The sequence below is a fragment of the Typopeltis vanoorti genome, chromosome 19, assembly GCF_054136105.1.
Source record: "Typopeltis vanoorti isolate ZY-2024b chromosome 19, IOZ_Tvanoo_1.0, whole genome shotgun sequence".
In the NCBI taxonomy this organism is placed as follows: domain Eukaryota; kingdom Metazoa; phylum Arthropoda; class Arachnida; order Uropygi; family Thelyphonidae; genus Typopeltis; species Typopeltis vanoorti.
Genome location: NC_143567.1, coordinates 12932044 through 12949482, shown reverse-complemented (window position 1 = coordinate 12949482; position 17439 = coordinate 12932044). Strand labels below are relative to the sequence as shown.

General features: G+C 35.2%; 1 protein-coding gene across 3 annotated transcripts in view; it reads left to right on the top strand.

Annotated features, from left to right (window-relative positions):
• Window positions 1-17439, top strand: part of Herc4 (HECT and RLD domain containing E3 ubiquitin ligase 4) — a 604012-nt gene that overhangs the window by 37997 nt on the left and 548576 nt on the right. For all 3 annotated transcript variants that reach the window (XM_090409674.1, XM_090409672.1, XM_090409675.1), the window contains one exon: window positions 13090-13249. In XM_090409674.1, the coding sequence (XP_090265800.1) occupies window positions 13090-13249 (160 nt within the window). The remainder of the gene's footprint in view (window positions 1-13089; window positions 13250-17439) is intronic.

Below are 17439 nucleotides of genomic sequence, written 5' to 3'. Positions count from 1 at the left end.
AAGCAGAAAGGGAAATGGCCCCAGTCGAGCATGGAGAGATCACCTCGAATAAGTGGTATCAGTGGAATTAGCTGTAGATCCAGAAATGAGCTGTTGTGTTTGTATACAGATGCTAGAAGTATAAGAAACAAGGCAGATGAAATGATTGCACTAATTGCGTCTGTTCACCCGAAGATTGTTGGAGTAAGTGAGACATAGTTGGAAGAGGATGACATCCTGACAGGAATAGAGATGGAAGGACAGAAGGGGCAAAAAGGGAGGGGGGGGAGTGCTATTGATGATAGAGAAAAAGTTATGTTCATACAAAGTAGAGATGCAAGAGGGAAATAGTGCCAGTGGTTTTGAGGCAGTATGGTGTGAGATAGAGATGAATGGAATCAAATACAGGCAGCCCTTGGTTTATGCCTCACTTCCGTTCCTGAAAAAATGGGCGTAAACCGAACTGCGTAAAACGAACCCAATTTTAATGGGAGGTACAAATTTATGTTCTGCACAGTCAAAAAATATGCACATGAAGCATGTGTAGCATTATTATATTTAAAGCTTTGATAATACATACATATATATTTGTTAAAATAAAATTATTAATAACGAAAACAAAACAAAATTATATACAAAAAATATGAAACTTCAAAAAGATATTACATATTTCTATGTTGAAGTTCCTGAATTCAGATCACCTGCATTTTTTTTTTTTTTTTTTTTTTTGCAAAAAGTATACAGTGTTAACTACCTAGCTTTTCTTTTTCTTTCTTTAAGGAATTCAGTGTATGGTCAAATAGATGCGATTACACTCCTTTTTACATTCGCACTCCGTTCCCAATCGTAGTCCATTTCACAGAGTTCATCAGTCAATATCTCTATGCTTGCAAGGATACGCTGTAAATCGGCCGTTTTTATATCTCTTTGTTTTCTCTGTTTTCTTTCTCCTCCTTTGGATTTTGACTGAATTGTTCGGCTAATTCTTTTAAGTCTTCCTTGGAAAGCGATTTATCATGCCTCTCTAAGACTTATGTCACATCTTCAACTGTAATATCATCCAATCCCACCTCTCGCACAAGCTTCGTAGCGTCTTCAATAACATTCTCCTCTTGCTCTAATTCCTCAAAGTCATTCATAAATGCTGAAAGAAGTCTTTGCCATGCCCCTTTTAAACACTTTGCTGATACTTCGTTCCAAGCTGCCTTGAAGTTGTTAATGCCCGTCAAAATATTGAATGACCAGTGGCCAATTTTCCATGCTTGCTATGCTTGCTACGCAAACTTATTAATTGAGAAAGAAGTAATATTTATTTGTTAATAAATGCATGCATTTATAAGCATTCCATTTAGGCTTTTATTTTTGTAGACAGAAGACGTCTTAAGCTTGCGCGACAATAATTGAGCTTTGCGTTGTGTATCAAAGGCCAATACTTGCATGTCTAGTCAAAGCTACCTTGGCTTGCTCGGTTGTAGATGCTTCCAGGTCCTCGCTGCAGCACTGTGATTTCATGCGTGCACATAACCATTTCCGCTCCCTTCACGTCGTCTTAAACACAAAGGCATACATAGTCAAAGCTAGCTCTAGCCAGTGAGCTTCAGCCTGCCTTTACAAGTGTGCATGTTGCTTGGGAAAATTAAGTTACAACCAACTTTTTATGATGACATTATTTACCAGTTCATAAAGAAGAACCATAGGGTAGAATTTGTATTCCAGTAGCTAAATTGAAAAAGATAGAATATCATTTGTAAAATAAATGTTGTATTTGTATAATTAATTAAATGTACATAAATTTCTAAATACAGGTAACCCTTGTATAACACGGATGTTAGGTTCCACAAAAATGCCACGTTATGCGAGACTCAGACCACATAGAAAAAGTAGGGTTAGGTTCCGAAATTTTTTTTTTTTTTTAAGATTATATAAACAATGACATATCCAACAAAAAATATTTTTATTTAATACAGGTAATTCATGTAAGTTAAGAAAACAAATAAACTATGAAACAAATACATAGTATAAAATTATTAAAAAATATAAATTGTACGTAAACTTCATTGCACATAATACATAAATGTTTTAGGCAAAATAAAATAAAGTATATATTTTAATTGTCATCACTCTCTTCAAAACTAACATTTCGTAGATGTTCCTTATTTACAAGTGGCCGGACGTCGTCATCACTTGAAATCTCTTGGACATCATTTGTATAATTCTCATTGCATACTTTGGTTGGTTTAGTTATCAAGAAGTCAGTAATAAGATCTTGCTTACCACCATGCTGCAATTTTTTATTAAGTTCATAATACGAAGCTAAACAAATATCCAATTGTCTAGTGAATTTTCTGGAGCGCTCCATTGGGAGATCATTATCCATAAAAGAACTTTCTTGCCAAGTCCTATCCTTCTGCTAATTTCTTTAAACTGAATTCTTTAATGGATTCATCACAATCAGAATCTTCGGCAGAACTTTCCACACCGTTTGGTTCGACATCATCTATTAATTGTACCAGTTCTTCCTCATTTAAATCTATCGATTAATTCACTAATTTTGTTTTCAACCATATCGCAAAAGTGCTCTAAATGGCCATTACTATAAAAATATTTTTTTACATAAAAAAAGCATTACATATTGTATGTAACTCATCAAAAAATAAAGTGATAATTCAGGATTTAATAATTCAGGAAAAATTATTAAAGACTATTGGCAGTCATTCACAGGGGCGATTGCTGGTCTTGAAATTCACACTTGCTCTTGTTATCATTCAGGGAGTGAGAAGTGTGATTGAAGTCTGATTAGCGGAATAATGAATTACTGACCATTTAAAACTATATACAGGTAACCCTTGTATAATGTGATACTTATACAATGCGGTTTCGATATAAGATGGTCTACAAACTGTAGTAACTCTTTATCTTTTCATATATTTTTGAACGTGCGACTTAAGAATCAAATTTTATCTTCGTTAAATTTGCGTCTGCCCATATCGCGCGTGTATTTTTAATGCGCTTTCCTGGCAGAAAACGAAGACAATTTTCATCAATAAATACTTTATACAGTAAACAATTGACATACGTGCGTGCTAAGGGGTATTTCCCCTAATATAAATTTGCTACTTATAACTACATGCATGATACGGGCAGACGCAAATTTAACGAAGATAAAATTTGATTTTTAAGTCGCGCGTTGAAAAATATATGAAAAGATAAAGGGTTACTACAGTTTGTAGAATGTCTTATATCGAAACCGTGTTGTATAAGTATTACATTATACGAGGGTTACTTGTATATAGTTTTAAATGGTCAGTAATTCATTATTCCGCTAATCAGACTTCAATCACACCTCTCACTCCCTGAATGATGACGAGCAAGTGCGAATTTCAAGACCAGCATTCGCCCCTGTGAATGACCGCCAATAGTCTTTAATAATTTTTCCTGAAGTATCCAAGGCTCTTACATTTTCCATAAATGTTATATGGAGGTAATAGGCTTTGAAGATTGATATAATCCCCTGATCCATCGGTTGCAAAAGCGATGTTGTGTTTTGGGGCATGTAAACAACCTTGACATCCAATGGTGTTCTTACTTCAGCAAGGTTTTGAGGATGTCCAGGGGCATTATCCAAGAGAAGTAATGCCTTGACTGGCAAATCATTTTCTTTACAGAAGTGAAGCATGGTAGCACAAAAATAATTTGTGTACCAATCTATAAAAACGTCTTGTGTAACCCAAGCATTCTTTGCTTTCTTGTTCCATTTCCAATAGACTGGCAGCATGGCTTTTAGACCCTTGAAGGCACATGGTGTCTGTGAATAGTACACCAACATTGGTTTAAGCTTCAAAGTTCCGGAGACATTTGCACCACAAAAGCGTAAGTTTGTCTTTTGCGGTTTTAAAACCTGGAGTAACGTTCTTCACAGGAAATGAAGGTGCGGAGTGGCAATTTTTCCAGTAGAGGCTAGTCTCATCAACATTAAAAATGAGATCAGGAGGATAACTTCATTGTTCTACAGTCTTGAAACTCTTTAGGAAAAGCAACAACTGCCGCAACATCTGCACTTGCCTCATAACTTGACACTATGGCACTTATATCGAGACTTAAATCTCATGAACCAACTTCGTCTTTTTAAGATCCTCAAAAAATCTCAGTTATAACAGCCTGCATCAGAGGAATGTTTATCTGATTCAAGTCATCCACCCATAATGATTTTTTTTTTGTTTTGATTGTTGATATTTGGTCCTTTTTCTTAAATATGAGACATTTTCTTTGGATTTTATTTGACCATGATTTAGTCCGCTCGGTTAGCCTAGTGGCTTTGTGCTTCGCAACCATATACATGGGGAAGGAGTGTCCTAGGTTTGATTCCCGTCGGAGACGTGAGGAGCTGAAGGATCTTCCTCAGCCATAGCCAAGTTAGCCGGTCTTGGGCGCGGGCAGTAGGGTTTTTTCCGCCAGTTTATCTGGTGTTTTTCATCCCGCAAGCAGGCAAACCGGCCCCATGAACACACAGGGATACAGCCAAGAATACCTTGAGGCATAGGAGTGACCATTCTATCCTCATATTTCGGTTACGAAATCCAAGCATGCTTGGAAGGTTGTGGGCCTTAAAGGCCTGTTAAAGGCCATTGGGATAGGATAGATGATTTTTTATATAAATATTTGTATACAATCGTCAACCAGTTTCGCCAGCTTGGATCTGTCTGGCTTCTTCAAGATGAGAATGGTTACGTTAACATTAAATGCTATAACAGAAGAATGCAGTAACAACCTTAAAATCAGTTAAAAAAATTGAAAAGGACGTGCGACATTAAGAGCACAAAGCATGGAGAATTAATCATCGTTAGTAGATCGCGTTTCATAGTTTTTCACATAATTCAGTTCTGCTAAACATAGTAAATTTATGAAGCTTTTCCAAATGTCTTTTAATATCATGCCTTGATTTCTATTGAGGTTGTCTCCTGTATGGAGTACAGCTGCAGCTTCTTTAAAGTTTCTACATTTGAAATCTTCTTCAATGTACTGCATGGAGCTGTTGGCACAATCATTGGAATGGTTCAAAATTTGAGAAATGATGGGCTAATCCTGAGGTGTCTGTTCTGTTGTTGTTGTTGTTGACATCTCCAATATGTTCTTTTTTTTTGTTATTTTAGGCTACATGATGTTTGGCCTACATAGTTCAGTCCACAGGAACATGGGCTGTTGTATACTCCTGTGTATTTGTAGAAAGTGATACAGTCCTTAGGAGATCTTAACATGTGCCATGTAGTTAAAATAGGTTTAAAGGCAACCCTGATGTGGAAGGACTTCATGATTTTTGCTATTTTGTTGGAGACTGAGCCTGCATAAGGTATGACGATGGACGATGTGTACTGTGTCACTTGAGGTTGTCGCTGTGGGCTGTTTCTATAGAGAATCTTTTGAATTATATTTTGTAGATAACCATTTTTGGATAGAGTTTTTGATTTGAGTGAGAGCTCATCAAGTAGATCTTTTTCTTCTGTGATGATATTTATTGCTCTGTTTTTGAGCATATGAATGATGCTAAGTTTTTCTGCATAATGATGAGTAGATTTAAAATGAAGATAACGTCCAGTGTCTGCAAGTTTGTGGTAGATTGTGAGCTTGATTTGTCCATTATCCTGTTTTTTTTACTAATACATCCAAAAAAGGTAATTGATGGTTGTTTTCTAACTTTAATGTGAACTTAATTTTTTGGTGAAGAGAATTTATTTTTTGAAGGAACTCGTGTAAGGCATTTTCCGTGTCTTTCTAAATGATGTCTACATATCTCCACCAGAACAGATCCGTGCACAGTGGTGACAGGGGACATTTTCCATGGGCATTGGAAAATGCCCATGGCAAATCCTTCCAGTTGTTGATATAGTAAGTGTTGTTTACTTTAAAATAGTATGATTTTAGGATGGCGGAAAAGCTGTGCAATGTCGTTTGGAAAGAGATCTTTTATGATCTTAATTACTTCTTCAACCGGTACGTTCATGAATAAAGACACTACGTCTAAACTTGCAAGTATATCTGTATTGGATATACTGATACTCTTTAGTTTTTCAACGAAGTACTGAGAGTTCTTTATGAATGTGGTTGATTTCTTTATCTTCTCTTTCAACAGACTGGCTAGGTGTTTGGCTTGTAGGTATGTAGGAGAATTTCTGCCGTCTACGATCTGGGGAAGCGGAATTCCGACTTTATGGACTTTTGATACACCATATAGGCATGGTGGTAATGGATGTAGAGATTTTAAATTTCTTTGCAATTCTTGAGGTCATATTGTGTATTAGAGATTGGTCTCTTTGTGGGTTTTCATGGTTGGATCTACATCTAATATATGATAGGTTATCCAAGTCAGAAACTAAAGCATCGATCTTCGTTATGTAATCTTTAGTATTCATAATAACTGTTGAGTTTCCTTTGTCTGCTTTAAGGATGATAATGTCTTTGTTCTTTTTTAAGTTTAAGAGTACTTTCTTTTCAGAATGTGTAATATTACATTTGGGTGATTTTGCGGTAGAGTATGATTGTACTATTAAATCTTATGTCATTTGCTACTTGCTCTGAAAATGATGAAACACCTTTTTCAATATTACTTATAAAATCTATTTTTGGAATGTGATTAGGAGCTATTGATAAGTTAAAACCTTTTTTTAAAATCTCTTATTCTTGTTTGGAAAGACTGTAGTCTGAAAGGTTGAAAATAACCTTATCATCTAGGAGACATGGTCTAGAGTTGTATTTTCTTTGATAAAGTTCATCAAATTTTTTAATTTGAGATTCCTTACTAGATCGAAACACTTTACTGTAGCTATTGTGTATCATGCGGTCAATTATATTCCAAGTGGTATTATCTATGTTATTAGAAATATCAACGAACAGGTCTAGGCATTGGCATATTAGATCCTTTCCTGAAATAAGGCTAAAGAAGTTTTGTAGTAAATCTGTTTCACTTTTTTAGATTTTATGTGCTCTTTGACTATTAAGAACTTTGGAATGATAGAAAACTGTCTACATCTTTTAAGGAAAGTTAGATGGTTAAGCAGTCTTGCTTTTCTGCATTTAAATTTTTCAAAACAACGTACCTTGTGCTTTGTATATCTATCTTGGTTATTCATTTTGATTGTTGATATTTGGTTCTTTTTTTTTAAATATGAGACATTTTCTTTGGATTTTATTGGACCATGATTTTTTATATAAATATTTGTATACAATCGTCAACCAGTTTCGCCAGCTTGGGTCTGTCTGGCTTCTTCAGGATGATAATGGTTACATTAACATTAAATGCTATAACAGAAGAATCCAGTAACGACCTTAAAATCAGTTAAAAAAATTGAAAAGGATGCACGACATTAAGAGCATAAAGCATGGAGAATTAATCATTGTTAGTAGATCCCCTTTTATAGTTTTTCGCGTAATTCAGTTATGCTAAACACAGTGAATTTATTAAGTTTTTCCAAATGTCTTTTAATATCATGCCTTGATTTCTACTGAGATTGTCTCCTGTATGTAGTACCACTGCAGCTTCTTTAAAGTTTCTACATTTGAAATCTTCATCAATGTACGGCATTGGAAAAGCTTAATAAATTCACTATGTTTAGCAGAACTGAATTACGTGAAAAACTATAAAACACGATCTACTAGCAATGATTAATTCTCTAAGTTTTATGCTATGGAGAACCAGAGGTCATCCCTAGAAACTGTATAAAGAGGGTGTGAGTAGGGGAGTGAGAAGAAGGTTTTTTTCGTGCAGAGTTGTAAATGATTGGAATGCCTTGCCTGAGAATGTGGTGTTTAAGATACGGTATGATGAGCAATGTGTGTGATAAAAGGACCTCCCAGATGAGTCTTTGACTCTATGAAGTCTTAGGGTAATGATAATAATATGGGTGTGTGTGCATACTCCAGATGATAACCTTGATACGAAAGTCAAAATGTGAAATGATTATTTTGGTTTATATTAAACTAAAGTTTAATATAAATCAAAGCTATAATCCGTGCAGTTAGCCTAGTGGTTATGCGCTTTGCAACCATATGCCTGGGGAAGGAGTGTCCTGGGTTTGATTCCTGTCAGCAACGTGAGGAGCTTATGGATTTTCCTCAGCCATAGCCAAGTTAGCTGGTTTGGGCATGGGCAGCAGGGTTTATGTGGGGTTTTTCATCCTGCAAGCAAGCAAACCCACCCCTTGAACACGCATGGATACAATCATTAATATCACCCTTAGGGGATGCTGCAGAGGAGTGGTGAACCGGCTGCATTAATATGCTGGTAACCCCTCATTAGGGAGAACTCAACCTGTCCTAGGACGGACGAGCAGGATAGGATAGGAAAGCTTTACTCTAACACAGTAGTTGTTTTCATAATTTTTAATAATGACTGTCGATCACCATGTAACCATGGAGGAAAGCAATTCATTTTTTTTTTCGCCACTCTTCAAGTGAAAAATCTAGTCCTCCCACCCCCTACTAACCATGCCTTTAATGAACTTTCAGGGATGACCTCTTGTTTTGAACCCTCTAGCCAAATGCTGAAACATTTCCCCTACATCAGCCCAATAAATTTAAATTAACTTAAATGTTTCTATCATATCCTCTCTTTTTTGTCTATCAACTAACTTCTACAATCCACACACCCTCAATCTGTCCTCATAGGAAACATTCCACAGCTCACTCACCAACTTGGTTGTTTGCCTCTGAATCATCTCCACCACTTCCTCATCCCCAAACAACCCTGGAGACCAGACCTAAGCACAGTAATCTAGATGTGGATGTATCAAGGCCTTATAAAGAGTAATAACTCTCTTTATTAGTGTGTTCAATAATAACTCTATTTATTAGTGTGTTCAATAGCCAAGTAATCTTATGAACAACCTTAACAATATGCTCTGTAAATTTCAGCTCTGTCTACTACCACTACCCCTAAATTCCTAGCTTCATCTTTTTCTGGAATATACTTCCATCAGTGTGGTAGATAGCAGTAATCAATTTATTCCAAAATGCATAACTTTACATTTCTCCATATTAAACTGACACACACATTATCTCTTTCCCATACTGACAGCTTATTTAAATCATCCTGGAATCTCTCCACATTGTCTTGATTAACATTTATTCTACCTAATTTTGCATCAGCAAACAACTGAGTATTTCCTTGCACATTATTTCCTGTATGATTTATGTACAAATTAAGCAGTAGGGTCTTAGCATGGAATCTTGTGGCACATCACTGGTCACCTGCTTTCTCCTGGATTCTGCTCCTCCATATACCACCTTTTGATATCTGTTTAGCAGCCACCCTCTTATCCACATAACTAGTGTCATATCCATCTCCATTTGTTTATCATTATCTGCTTAACAGAGTTCCATGTGGTATTCTGTTAGAAGCCTTTGCAAAATTCATTAGAATCACTATGTGACCCATTTCCTTTATCCAGCTCACCTGTCACCTATTATATCCTATTATAAAAAGTTGGTAAATTATTAAGGTATGACTGACCATTCACAAAGCCATGTTGCCTATCATCGAGTATCATATTCTTATCTACCTATTCTTGAATTCTCTTTTTGACCAATTTTTCCAGTACATTTGCCACCACTCATATGATACTGATTGGTCTATAATTTGCTACTGCAGTCTTAAAACCTTCCTTATGCAACAAAATTATTTTGCCCTCTTTCCATTCCCTTGGAACTTGACCACAACTGAGCCTTAAAATGAAAGAGCCTAGCCAGAGACATTGCCATTTCTCTTGCATATTCTTGCAAAACACAAGGTTGATATTCCTAATCCAACAGTTGTATTTACATTGAGATTCTGCAATACCTAAGAAACTCCAGTTTATCCACATCTGCTCCAAAAACAGTCTGTCACATATGTCACAGCATTAACATCACTTGGATGATATACCCTTGCAAAGTAGTGACTCAGTAACTTAACTATTTTATCTTCTTCTTCTGTCACCTCGTCATCATCAGCACACATTAGGGTTAATCTTCCATTCATTCTTCCTCATACTTGCCATGTAGTAAAAGAACTCTTTGGGATTTCCTTTGGCCTGCTTGGCTAGTTTCTTCTCGTAATCTGATTTTGCTTTCCTTATGATGCTAGTCACCTTTCTTGCCTAACCCTTGTATTGTTCATGAGCTTGCTGGTCACATATATACCATCCAAAACAATTTCTTTCTTTGCAGCTCATGCTTAATGTTACTCATCCCACTAACTCCTGTCTGGTTTTCCCTTCTTACCTTAGGTGTGCTTTAGTATTGCTTCCTCTAGATGCTCCTTAACTATCTCCCATTCTCTACTAACATCCTTCTCTTTCAGGGCTTATTATTATATTATTATTATTAATAACATTATATTCATTATATGTTTATTATATTATATTATTATATATAGGAGGAATTATTATAATAATATTATATTATTAATTATAAGAGGAAGCCTGAAGCTGTGCCATGACACAACTTCAGATTCTCTTAAGCATGTCAAATAGAACTTGTAGTTCTATATATAATAACCCTTCTTGACAAAATATTCCTTGTTTTGTAATCTCCGAAGTCAGATCCACATGGTCACTTTCCTATTCAGAGAGGGGTCCCCTCTATCACATGTTGCCTGAAGTAATTATCTCTCAGTAGGTGTATAAATTCCATTTCCTTCCTGCCATGTGTGATATTTCTTTCTTCCAATCTATATCTCCATAGTTGAAGTCCTCTATAATAATCATTCGACTTACACTCATTGTACTGATTTGCTAATGGAGGTCTTCGAGATCATTCCTGGGGATTCCAGGGATGATCTGGAAGCAACCGACCAACCATACATTTTTTCAATGATTATTGGCCTTGATCTCACATCAGACTGCTCCAAATGAACAGCCACCCTCCTGCCTATCACCTATTTGTTTTGACTGCAATTCATCTGCTGTCATCAGCAGTATCCTCTCCTCTGTCCTGTCCTATCTTCTTTATCCTCTATCTGAAAATACAAAACCCTTCACATCCTATACTTAAAACTACATTATCTGCTGTTAGGCAAGTCTCAATAATGACTATAATTTTTGGCAAGATTGCATTAGCTAATGCCAAAAATGCCTCCCTCTTGTTCTTGATACTTCTGGCATAAGTATACAGAAACTGCAGCATCCCTTTGGGCCCTCAACCACCTTTACTTCCTATTTTATTTGATTACCCTATTCAGTATATTTGCTTGAGAGTAGATTCTGCATTTGTTGGTCATTCTCACATTGACTTGCCTCATGGGTGCCTTCACACATACTCACCTGCATCCACCCTAATTGCTTAAGTTTTTCCTGAATTTGTGTTTCAGCATGCTTAGTGACCAGAGCTCTCTCTCGACACCTAGCACCAAAATCATATAGATACAGTTTGTCAGCATTATATAAATCCATCCTTAACATATGGAAGAGGTTTGTTGCTTTTTCATTTGCTGCAAAGAAGTCTATTATTGATTTTTGTCCTCTTGCATACCATGTATGTTTATGTATATTTTTGTGTTTGTGGAATGTATTCATTGTTTTTAAATTATTATATATAATGTAATCAGTGAGTTGTTTTCCATTTTTGTTTACTGTTGGTTCTCCAAGTTTTTCTATATTATTATTTTTTTCATTCCTTTTCTGGCATTAAGATCTCCAGCTATAATTATATTATCTATTTTATTTAATTTGTGTATTGACTGGTCCATAGACTGGTCTTTTACTCTTATTTCCTCTACTTACTCAAACTCCCCCCTCCCCCCACCCCCAATACTATTAGAGCAATTTGAAGAAAAAAAGGGTGGGGGTGACTCTTTCCACTCAAACTGTAGTTTCCACTACCTATTAAAAGAGGCAAGTCTAGTTGACCTAAGCTGGCAGCCCTGCCACTAGGATACCTATCATCATTCTAGTAAGGAACTTGACATAGGAAAATATTAATTTCAAGTTTCGAAGAAATCTAAACCATATTACAGAGGATAATATTGTTTTGGAAATTAATTGTTGATTGCGAGTGGCAGAATCTGTACTGGTGGCTGTTGATGAATATTATACTAGATCTCCATTGAAGAAGTTGACTGTTGATAGCTTTCTTTGTCATTTTCAAGAGAATGATAGTTCATGGCTAAGATGACATTTTTTTAGCTCATTTGGAAAAGATTACCATTAGACTTGTTGATATTTAAGGATTTTTCTGATATTTTTCTGGTTATAGACTGAGGGTGCATTTATTTAGATGTTCTTATAGTGGGAATTGATTTGTTTTGGTCTTCTCTGCAGGATTTAGCAAGAAAGAATGACTCCAAGTCAGCTTTATCCTTGCGATAGCAAGTGGTGATGGGATCATCCATGTGAATTTAGATGGTATCTATCTGAATGTGAGCAAGGTGGGAGCCTAGAAGGCAGAGGTTGCAGCGACATGGTATAACTTTTTTTTTTTATGGGAATCCCAACTGCAAAAGGCTTTTAAGCCTTTTAGTTGGTCCTATTTTTCAGACCACTTTAGGCCTCCAATAAACAGGGTGGCAGTAGTGGTCTCATGCTGGATGATAATATTGGTATAATCACCTTAAATACATTCGCAAACATCCATGTCCTAGTGAGATTCAAACCAGTAGTCTGCTGGTTGGAGAGCAGATCTAGTAACCACTTGCCAACTAGCCCAGCTTAGACCAAATTAAGCAGGAGGCAAGTTTTCTGTGCTTGGCTCTTTCAAAGTCAGATTTAGATTTGTGGAGATAATTTTTCTGCGAGTTATAGTGGTACACTGAGGGTGAAGTCTTGTATAACCAATGCTTAGTGGGAGAGGATTTTCAGTAGAATGCTTTCTTTATGTAGAATTATTTCAGTTATGTAGCCAGAGCAATATTTGAATCAGGAGAATGGGAAGAGTAGAAATTATGGAGAACATCTATTTGGCACAATTATAGTAAGGGCAGTTGGAAAAGAGCATTTTGTAACTAAAAAAAAAAAATCTTTTACTTGGGAATATATCAAACATTTTATCTGAGTAAGCTTTTATTTAGTGTTACCTGCTTGACATAGATAAATGAGTCTAATATTTTTTATTTATTGTTAAAACACTTTTGATTTGCATTTTCAGAACAAATTACATCTCTTTCTCCCCATACTATTCAAACTATCAGTTGTGGTATTGGACACTCTCTTGCTCTCACTGAAGCTGGCCAAGTATTTGCCTGGGGGAGCAATTCTCATGGACAACTAGGGTTGTCAGTTGATGATGATCATATTCTCTCTCCAAGGTAAAGATTCAGCTTTTAAGACAGTCCATATTGTTTAGCAACTAAGAATAGTTTTTATTGAAACTGGTGTATAGCTATTTAAGAGATTAAGACAATTTTTAACACATTTGAATTTCATTTCCATTTTCATATAAGTGATTTCAGGACTCATAAATCAAGTAATGCTCCCAGAAAGATAATGCTTAGAAATAAGTTCTTGCTGGGATAGTATACTCTGCTAAAATTATTATAGTAGCAAACATATTTTTAAGTAGTCTGCCAAAACATGATTTAGTATTGGAATTATTCAGTTAATCAGTAGTTTTTTTTTTTTTTAACTGATTTTCATAATTTTTCCAGCAGGCAATGTCACTCTTCTGGCATTTATCATATGGCATCTTTCTTGTATAGTGATACCTGTGGAGTTTCCATAATTATAAAATGACACACATTACACAGTAAATAGACATCATCAATATAAGTGAAGAGCAACAGCGATGAGCTTGAACAAGAGAAACATGGGTGCACATGCCATTACATTAGAATCTCTCCATAAATGCAGTCATGAGTTCATTAAGATAATGCAGCGTTGGGATGAAAAATAATAAATAAAATATAAATAAAAAGTCAAAATAAAAAAATAAAAATATATTAATAGAAATTAAAAAAACTTGTTTTTTAAAAAAATTTTATCATTATGCTCTGTAAAATTAAGATAATAAGTATTCACTTCCCAAAATCTATCAATCTAGTATATGCAACACAGTGCTACCACTACATTGGATGAAGAGATAGAGTTGCATGAGAAGGAGGTTGCAGAGATGTTGCATAATCTGGCAATAGGGACAGATGGGATATCAGCACATATGCTAAAGGAATGTTCAGCCAAACTGGCCAGGCCCTTGACATGATTGTATAATTTGACTCTATGCTCAAGAAAGCTTCCATAAGAATGGAAAGAATGTATAATAATCCCAATGCACAAGGGTGGTGCAAAGGCTGATGTATCTAACTATTGATTTATTATGGCGTCTTTAATTTATTGACTTATCATTATCTCTGGAGTGATTGTGAGGATTTTTAGAGAAGTTGATAAGAACTTCCATGTAGAAATAGGTTGACAAACAAGCTCTACCTTGCAAGAAACATCATGGGTTTACCAAAGTGAAGTCATGTCTGAGTAATTTGGTCTTATTTTATGATAATGTTACGGTTGAGTTGGGAGAACGGATGCACTATGATACTGTTGGATTTTGCTGATGTATTTGATAGGATACGACATGAAAGGCTGTTGCATAAACTGGAGAATATGGGATTGGAATATAAGTTATTAGATTGTGATACCTGTCCGACAAACAGGTATCAGAGTGTGTGGGGGGGGTGAGTACCAGATTTAAGGTGACCAGTGGTATGCTCCAGGGATCAGTCCTTGAACCATTGTAGTTTAATCTATATATTAATAACATTAAAAGAGACCTGACATAAGATCGTGTATTGTTTGCTTCTGATGATGCATAGATAGGCAGGGCAATCAGAGATGCTATTGATAGGCTGGACAGTGTGGACAAATGATAATGGCTATCATTTCAATGTTAGTGAGTTATGTCCTAGTGAGACATAACTCACTAACATTGAAAGGTTGTGCATTTTGGCATGATGAGGTATCCAGTGGCATATTATATTAGCAGATTATGAAGTTTAAGTTTGATGTTTAAACAAACATTGAAATGTGAAGATATGGAAGCCATTTTGCCTCTTTACGAGGCCTTGATATAACCATACCCAAACTACTTTGCTTAGATTTGATTTCCTAGGTTCCAGAGGGATAAAGAAGCCGTGGAAAGGCTGTAAAGAAGAGGCACAAAGATGATATCGGGATTATGGAATGTAGATTACAAGGTTATAAATGTTTGAGAGGGCTCTATAGGATATCAGTTGAATTAAATCTTTATTATATGGAAATTGATGAGAGGACAGGGGTGGAGGCATCTGTGGAAGTTAAGTTTGTGTGAAGTTAAGAGCTAGATTTTTCTTTTATAGAACTGTGAGTGAGTGGAATAGTTTGCCTGTCAAAGTTGTGAATGGGCTTAAAAGTAGATATGACAGCTGGTGTGAGGGATGTATGGCATCCCTTGATGAGTCTCAACTCCCTAGAGGGCTAATAATAATAATAATATTATACAACTGAAGATAATCATTTCCTAAACTTTAGGAATAGAAAGGCAGTCAGTACAATTAGGGTGCAGCTGCTTGACGTGGAAATGGCATACATACACTACAGCTAGTTCCTGCCAGCGGTTTACACAATGGAGACACTTCCCGGTGTCTCCATTTTTGAATGTGTAGTAAATATCATGAGCAAATACCAAACCAATGCATTTTGGATAAACTAGATAAGGATAATTTACTGACAGTTACTGATGTATGGATGAAATTTTCTATTTTGGATTGCATCAAACTTGCAAGTTGACATTATCAAAATTGAAACCATCAACTTTAAATGCATGCTGGAAAGCTACTTGGCCAGAATGTATGAAAACAAAAAACCCTGTACATTTTACTTACAACTGAATATCCCAATATCATCAGATTAGCACATGCAGTTAGCAGAGAACAATTTGATGATTTTTCATCAATTGAAGAATTGATGGTTGACAAAGCTGTTAGTGATGACAAAATAATAGAAGCTGTCCTGGACAATCTTGCTGAAAAAGAAAAAAGTGATGATGATGATGAAGAGATTCCACTCGCTGTGGGATTAATTGAAGTAGCCATATGAAGTCCTTCATATGGCTACTAAATTGCAAAGTCATTTTCTTACCCATGATCCAAATATTGAACGAGCTGAACAGTTTAAACATAAACTGAAGTCATGTATTGTGCAATATGAAGAATTATACAAAGATCTAGTCAAAACAGGATTTCAACGATTAATTACAGAGTTTGTGTTAAAAAAAATAAACTTTCAGGACCATTGGAAATTAGTGCTAATTTAGTTCCATTTACTGAAGAAAACGTTTTGTCATCGGATTATGAACAAACAGCCAAAGTGTTTCAAGTGATGGAAGTGATTTTATTCCTGTCTCGCACAAAAGAATGCGCTTACTGTCAGAAAGTGACGGTGAATAAAATTTACCTAATAACCGTATGCGTGGGTGTATTAGGCCTTTTCAGCCCAAATACACCCACGCATATGGTTATTAGTTAAATTAAGTAAAATTTAACAATATGTATCTTTGTTAAATTTTATTTAACAAAGATACATATGTATATATTTTAAATAAGTATTTAAAATATATACATATATATTTATATATATAAATATTTTAAATAAGTATTTAAAATAAAAAATATTCTATTAAAATTAAATAGAATTTTATTCAATAATTTTCATATCTTTTGTTTGAAAATAACTTATTGTTCATATCGGATTTCACATCTGGAACCATTCTATTTTTTCATATGCACTGTATTCTTTTTTACATCGGTTTTCATTTACACGTTTTTTTCTGGAACAATCTACTGTGTAAATGGAGAATTGGGTGTATATTGTATTTGTATGTGTGTGTGTGGTGAAATTTTCATCAGATGCTATGCTAATACAAAATTCTAAGAAGTGTTACCGGAAACTTTTCACGGATATTATGATATACAATCTCAATGATAAATGTTTACGATTGTCATTGGTTCTTTTTAACTCAAATGTTGTGTCCTCTTGCACATGTAACTGTGACCAAGACTTGAGTTGTAGGCATATGATGCATCATATATGTCACCTTTTGCATAGGGAAGTAGTTTTACAATTTTTCGGTAACAAATGGTGAAATATATAAAGAGCCAGTAAATCTTGATTTTTACATGTTAAATTGCCATTAAATTACCATTCATTGATACAGCAATTTATGTTGAGAAATAATGTATAAAAATAGAGTAGAGACTTTCAAAGGTTTTTATTTTTTTATTTAAAAATAAAAACCTTTGAAAGTCTACTCTGTTTTTATACATTATTTCTCAACATAAATCTTTCTCCATTCCGTTAGAGTTGCTCTTCTGCATAACAGGTTTTTAAAAGTTTTGTTGCGATAGAAATTCATCTTATTGTTCAGAGAACCATATTCTCATTTCTGCTTTTGCTTGTTCATAATTTTCAAGTGCTGTTCTTGAGATATTCAGTTTAGGAAATAGCCAAAAGCTTGTAGGAACTAAGTTTG